This window comes from Lampris incognitus, chromosome 4 (genome assembly GCF_029633865.1).
Source record: "Lampris incognitus isolate fLamInc1 chromosome 4, fLamInc1.hap2, whole genome shotgun sequence".
NCBI lineage: Eukaryota > Metazoa > Chordata > Actinopteri > Lampriformes > Lampridae > Lampris > Lampris incognitus.
This window is the reverse complement of record NC_079214.1, coordinates 30,338,957-30,346,456: the sequence shown is the minus strand read 5'-3', so window position 1 is coordinate 30,346,456 and position 7,500 is coordinate 30,338,957. Positions and strand designations below refer to the sequence as shown.

Here is a 7,500-nt window from a genome sequence, read left to right as displayed (position 1 = left end):
CCATAATACTAGGCCTTTTCTGCTCCTCTTCCCTGTGCCTTTTCTCTTCTCTTTTCATCCACTATTTCTCCTCTCTTCACCTATTTTCTATTTTCTCCTCCCTATCCACTTCTCCTGTCATCCGCTTTTTCTCCACTCTTCCCACCATTGTCTTCCCCTCCCCTACCCCATCTTTTCTGTCCCCATTACCCCCTGACCTCTCTCCCTCACTCCAGATGTATAACTTGTACAGTGAGGGGAATTTGGAGTTCAGCGGTCTGTCTCGACAGTTCCTATTTAGACGCTTGGAGCCATGGACTATTTATACTCTGATTTTAGAGGCCTGTACTTCAGCGGGTTGCACACGAACCCCTACCCAGCAGGTTACCACAGATGCAGCCCCCCCTGCTTCTCAACCCGCACCTATACCTCTCTCCATTGGCCCAGACCAGGTGTCCCTTACCTGGGGCCCGCCCTCCCATCCTAATGGCCCAATAGGAGAGTACTTCCTGCTCGGGCAGAGTCTGGATGAAGTAGGGAGGGGGAGGAGCAATGAAGAGGATATGAAAGGAAAGGTAAGAAAAAGCAAAGAAATGTCTCCGAGTGTTTGACAGGTTAGCCCAGTAGAGTGATATGGTAGCATACGTCATATGTCTCCAAAATGTAAGCAAGATGTTGAACTTTGACTTCCTACAATCCCTCCAATAGGGGTATTACAGAGTTTTAATTTAAAAAAGGGGGGGGGGTTTCTCATGTCCCCACTTAAAAAGCAGCATGGAAAGCAAAGGGTTTTTCTTTTTTTTATAATCACAATGAAATATTCTAAATCCCGGAGGGAGCTGATATGGCTGTCACTACTGTAACCAGATGTTCAGAGACTATTGAAATGTTCATTTGAAGACCTTGTGTAGAATTTAATAGAGAGTGAGCGGTGTTACCACTTAGGTTTTTATTTCTTTGACCCCATTGTCATCTGCATATCTCTGCCAGGTGCTGTTCAGAGAGACTTCTACCCAAGAAGCCAGCAGTTTCTCCTACACGGTGACTGGGCTGCGTCCCTGGACACAGTATCAGTTCAGCATCCGTGCTCACAACCCAGCAGGCCACACCCTCAGTCCCTGGGTTAACGTTACAACCAAACAGGCCCCACCCAGTGGCCTGGCCCCTCCAACTGTTGCACATCTTGAGGGACACCCCAGTGAGCTGTTGGTGTCCTGGAGCCCTCCTCTGGAAACCAACGGGGTCCTGCTGTCTTACAGGATTCAAAGAAACAATGTCAGCTTCTCGTTTAGTTTTGACTCTGCCATTCTCAGCTATATAGATGAGGACCTGTTGCCTTTCACTTCATACAGGTATTGGTTTCTTTAAATCATGTCGTTCCCCACATCAGTTAAACTGATTGGTTTTGTCAGACACATGAAATAGCCACTGCTAATTTGAGTGTGAGTTAATTGCCCTAATGGATAGATGGTTAAAAATGACAAAAGAATATCCCTGTTTATGAGTGTTTCCCGGTTTAAGCTAGACAAACATTATTCTATTCTATTCTTTTTATTCTGTGCTGTTCTTTGCTATTTTGTTTTACTATGTCCTGTTGTATTCTGTTATACAGCTATGCAGTCATAGCCTGTACATCTGAGGGTTGTGTCACTACCCCTCACACAAACATCACAACTTTACAAGCTCCTCCTGCAACAGTGGAACCTCCTGCAGTGAACAACATCACATCTAATAGTATAAATGCTACATGGAGTATACCAGTAACACAGAATGGGGAGGTGACAGAGTTTGTCCTTAAACTGAATGACGAAGAGGCTTATCGAGGGAGAGGCCTGCATACAGTGCTATCAGGCCTATGCCCTAACACGTTGTATCATCTCCTCTTATTGGCTTGTACCAGTGGTGGGTGTACCCCCAGCGCCACAATGTCCATGGTAACTGGGGAGGCCCCTCCCTCTGGTCTACTGGCACCAAGTCTTAAGGTAAGTGAGTTTATCTGTAAGGTCAACCAAAGCATTTATTTCACCCTGCTTTTTGGAAATAGTGTTTCTTCAAAAGTATATGTAATAATAAATGGCCTGTTTGTACTAAGCACCACAAGATTAGTAGCTTTAATGGAAGGTCTTAATTTTGCCTGCAAGATAAAAACAACCTTTCACACCCATTGCAGTAACCAGAATGCATTTGTGTAACCCTACCCTCTGGATATCACCAGACTACCTTATTGTTGGTTTTCCCTCTTTTATTTCATTACTGTTTTTATTTGGCGACCAAGCTGATATATATATATATAGTAGATATATATATATATAGTAGATATATATAGTAGATATATATAGTAGATATATATAGTAGATATATATAGTAGATATATATATATATATATATATATATATATCAACTTATATGTGGCTATAACTTCAGGCTTCACCTTAATGACCTCAGATTGTCCGATTAGTCATTCCAAGGCACAAAACTCCGCACCAATTTTGTAACTTCTGTGATATCAGATTGTTATTCTGTGCAGTGCCAACTAACAAATAATGTCATTTATTTGCATAAAAAAATATGGTGTTTTGGCTTTTCTCTTCTGCTTTACATTCCGCTGTCCCACTCTGCAGCAAATGGCTGATGTTAGGTAGCCAACTGTGAAATATTTAGCATAGCAGCAAGCAGTTGTAAGACGGAGGTCTGTCCAGTATGAGTGTTGTAACATTTACTTTTCCTGTTAACTTTGTCTTGCATTATCTGTTTTGTTTTTTTTTTTAAATTTGGAAAAGATTTCTGTATTTTTGCCATCCTCATTGGGTCCAGTTCAAAAGTAGAATATTTGAAGATCAAGCCATTTTATGGCCCACATGATTGCTGTTAGCTCATTAATGTGACATTCATTGAGTTGTAAATATTTTGATCATGCATTTGCAAATATTACGGTAAACCTCTTACAACCTCCAATTACTGGATGCTCATTGAATATTGTGTCAAAACCTTTCCCATACAGTTGGAGCATGAAAAATCTGTCGGTCCCATGTTTTCTCAGTGGTATTACCATTTTGTTTGCCTTTAGCTTACAGTTGAGCCTGTTAGTATAAACTTTGGACTTTTCTGTTAAGATCACTGGCCCGGAGTCCATGGAAGTCAGTTGGAGCCCACCAGAACACCCTAACGGCAACATCACAGGGTATGAGCTCAGAAGGGACGGCGAGGTCATTTACGTTGGCATGGAAACTCGATACCATGACTTCACACTGTTGCCAAGCGTAGAGTATAGCTACGTCGTCAGGGCCAACAACAGTCAAGGGGCGGTTAACAGCTCAGCTGCTACAGCCAAGACTCACCCATCAGCTCCCTCTGGTGTAGGGCCCCCCACACTGCAGCCTGTGGGATCAAGCCAGGTTAATATCTTCTTTCACTCCCCTGTTCACCAGTTGTGTGATTTAGTTATTTGTTGTTTGTTCCATTTCTATTACAACTTTTTTGTTTGTGACCTCATCTATCCTTAAATCCATTTATTTAATTCATCAATTTCCTTGCAACCTGTGTTTTAACTTGACACTTTGAGGACTATAACTCATAAGCAGTATTTTTTGACAGTTTACATGACATTTAAAAGAGAGAGGAACTGATAGATAACCCAATGTAGCGATTACATTGTGAGCTATATGAAGAGCAGGTGTATCCTAAAATAAATTATGTTGTAGTTAATTGTAATTAATCATCACCTGTTGCCTTTATTTTTTATAATTGCCTAACACTCTATGTTTCAGATGAGAGTTGAGTGGAGCACTCCTGCTCGTCCTAATGGAGACATTGTCAGTTACACAGTGTACCAGCGAGACCCGACCCAACTGAGAACCACCAGCACCACATTCACTCCAGAGCACAGTGCCTTCATTGGCCGACACACCACCCTGCAGGGGCTGGATCCCTTCCACAGGTCAACAAATGATAACATACCTTGAAATTTTTAATTTTTGCTTGTTGTTCTGCAAAAATCAAAACATATAGACAGGAGGTTTCAGGAGTATTAAGGAAATTGAAACCCTTTGAAGCGATCAAATAGCTGAAATTAAAACAATAATTTTAGCAGTGCTAAACTAAGCTCAACTGAGGCGCTACTATACATTAGAGGAAAAGAAAATATGTGATATTCAATGAAAAATTAATGGGAAAAGCTACAGGATGGGAAGGGAAAAAAATATATGTAGGTTAAAAGAAACATTGCGGCCTATCTCACTGACTGAACCCCATTGAAGTCTGAACATGTTCTTTACATGTGCAGGTTTGTTGGAAATAAAAATCTTAATAATCTGAAAAAAGCCATATATAGATAAAAACCAATAAGCATGAAAAGTCAGAACCATATTGCCAGAGTGTTCTTCAGTACGTAAATTTAATAATACTTCCAGTGGCGTGTTTTCCATGATTTTTTATTTGAATCCTAAAGGTCTTGGTCATAAATCTTTAATTTGACTGGAAATAAGTCAACATTATCATAACACATATCCTCTTGATAATGGGGGGGTTTATGTGTTTTGGTAATAGCAAACATTATTGAATGTCCTGCCAAATGAACATCATCTAGACTTTGATGTGAAAAAGCAGAGACAAATACAGCAGAGGGGTGATAGTGAAGGGGAAAGAGAGAAAGACGGAGAAAGTAAAAGAGGTGATGGAGTGACAAGAGTCAGCCTCGGTGCGGTGGCCATGTCACCATCACCCTCTCTCAGACAAAGACAATTGGGGGATATGGGTACATGTGCATATGCACATGCTGGTGTGTGTGTGTGTGCGCGCGTGCGTGCGTGCGTGCGCGAGCATGTGTGTGTGCATGCTCATCCATTGGTATGTCTGTGCCTGTGTTTGTGTGGCTGATGAGCTTGGTTCAATCGTCCTGTGTGTATTTTGCACGTACATGTGCCGAGGTGAGGCCCTGATAAGATCCAGATAATAAAACCTCATCAACTTTATCATCTAGAGATCGCTCCCTCTCCTCCCAAATGACCTTCAATGCATTCAACTCATCTTTCTCTACTGTCTCTCTACCATTCGCAATGTCCAAAATCTGTACACTGCCTGCTTTCCCATTTGTACTTGTACAAATAATATTTTATGTGTATGTGTGAGTGAATGCATGGCTGTGGATTTACATGATAGTAATTTCTATCTCTCTCTAGTTTTCACATGATGTCACATTCATATTCGAACGCCCACCTGGCGGGCAAAACAGCAGCATTACTGACCCATAACTGTCTCTACTTTTATAAGCTTTCATCCTGGGCAGGGTAAGGAGAGGGATTCTCCACAAGATATGGTATGTAAACATTGTCCGCGGTGGTGTAGCGGTCTGAGCATCGGCTTTGTGTCGATGCAGTTGCCCACTGGGGACCGGGATTCGCGCCCCGGTCTCGTCAGATCCGAATATGGCCAGACCTGATGAAGCAGCAATAATTGGCAACACTGTCTTCGGGAGGGGGCGGAGTCGGCTTGTGTTCGTCACATGAATGTGTCTCTGTGTGTGTGGGGGGAAAAGCAGTGGTTCGGCCTGGATTCGCCTTGTCACGGGAGTGGCGAGGCATCTCCTTCGAAACTGCCAGCTGGAGAGATGCAGTTGGTGAACGCATGCAGTACGAGGGTGGGTGTTTGAACTAAAATAGGGATCGATTGGCCACTAAATTGGAAGAAAAATCAGAAATAAATTAAAAATAAAAGAGATGTAAACATCGCCAAATTGGAGCTCTGGCAGGGACTTCGCTGTTTTTAGAGACTGAAATACTGCAGCGGGTGCTGTACATGGATCGCAAGTACCCAAAACTTGTAGTTTGTTAATATATCATTGTTTTTCTTCTTTCGTAAGGTGATCCAAATAGTCTTTGCTTGGAACAACTGGAAAATTGACAGGTCTGTGCTGCTGCTCTACGGAGTTTCCACTGTTGGCCACCATGCTGGAACTTTGTTTTGCCCGCCAGGGCTCCGCGTCAGTCACGTGACTGAAAACTATGAATATATATATATAAACTTTGTTAAAAGAAACACTCAATGTTAGGGAAGGTTTGCAACAAATAAGGAGCAAAATAATCCAGTGAGTCAAGTAAATTCTTTATGAGATAGTACAAGCCTGTTTCATGCCATAAGCAATCAACAGCTGATGATTGCTTATGGCATGAAACAGGCTTGTACTATCTCATAAAGAATTTACTTGACTCATGACTCACTGGATTTTTATATATGTGTATTGATGTGTGTGTGTGTGTGTGTGTGTATATATATATATCCTATCATTGATGTTTCTTTTCACAAAGTTTAGTCAAGAGGAGATATATATATATATATACACACACAAAAATGCTCAAATTTGTTGGTACCCCTCCACAAAAAACAAAGAATGCACAATTTTCTCTGAAATAACTTGAAACTGACAAAAGCAATTGGCATCCACCATTTTTTATTCCATATTTCATAGGGAAATATATATATATATATATATATATATATATATATATATAATATATATGTGTGTGTGTGTGTCTGCTTCTGGGTATGCATGTATGTATCTATCTAGGTATGAGGTGAGGGTGGAGGCCTGTACGGCACTGGGCTGCTCCTCCAGTGACTGGTCTTCTGTTCTCACTCTGGAGTCTCCACCTGCTGGGCAGACCGCACCACTACTTGACTGCCAACCAGACACACACACTGGCCTACAGACCACTTTCTTGCTCACCTGGTCCCCTCCGGCCCAACCTAATGGTAAACTTCTGCACTATGAAGTCTACCGCAGACTGGATCATATCACAGATGCACGTGGAGGTGCTGCAATTACACTGGTCTGCAGGGATATTTCACTCACTTGCCGAGATGAAGGTCTCCAGGCATACACCTCATACCAGTACCAGGTATGATGTTTTATGTGTTGTGTGTGTGTGTGTGTGTGTGTGTGTGTGTGTGTAAATGCAATTGTTCCTTTTGGATGCTCATGAGCTTACCAGCTAATGTTGCTGTCTGTCTTTATACTTGTTAGCCTTTCCAACTTAGTAATTTTTACCATTCATGTGTAAGTAGACTTTATTCATGTTTAAAATCCAAAAACTTGCAGTAAGATGGGATAACAGTGAAACACTTTAGCAAAATTAAGTTAGACGACATTGGATTTAATCAGGTTTAAAACTGTTTTTAATACATTTCCTCGTGGAAAGAGAGGTGTTAATTGTTGTTGTGGTAGAACTGTGGAACAAAAATTTCAAAAATGACCAAGGAATTAATGAACATAGTGAATGTGTCTGAGTCTGTGTGACTGTTGGGATATCGTGATAAAACTTAATACACTTTGTTGTCCTCTACCTTGGACATAAATTCAGATGAGTCTAGTGTTTTATTGTGAGCTGTGAACCACATTTGGAAAAAAAAGATCAGATGAAAGCATTGACCTACACAGACCAAGATGGAGACACATCACACAACGCATGGTCTGCATTCAAAATATGAGTCTCATGAACAAGTCCGGTCACACACGCATGGGCACAC

General features: G+C 41.5%; 1 protein-coding gene across 1 annotated transcript in view; it reads left to right on the top strand.

The window, feature by feature from the left end:
- The window catches only part of ush2a (Usher syndrome 2A (autosomal recessive, mild)), a 577,949-nt gene that overhangs the window by 547,662 nt on the left and 22,787 nt on the right, over nt 1-7,500 (top strand). The window contains 6 exon segments of the mRNA XM_056279331.1: nt 216-554; nt 970-1,331; nt 1,592-1,961; nt 3,093-3,374; nt 3,747-3,916; nt 6,542-6,872. Coding sequence (XP_056135306.1) covers nt 216-554; nt 970-1,331; nt 1,592-1,961; nt 3,093-3,374; nt 3,747-3,916; nt 6,542-6,872 — 1,854 coding nt within the window.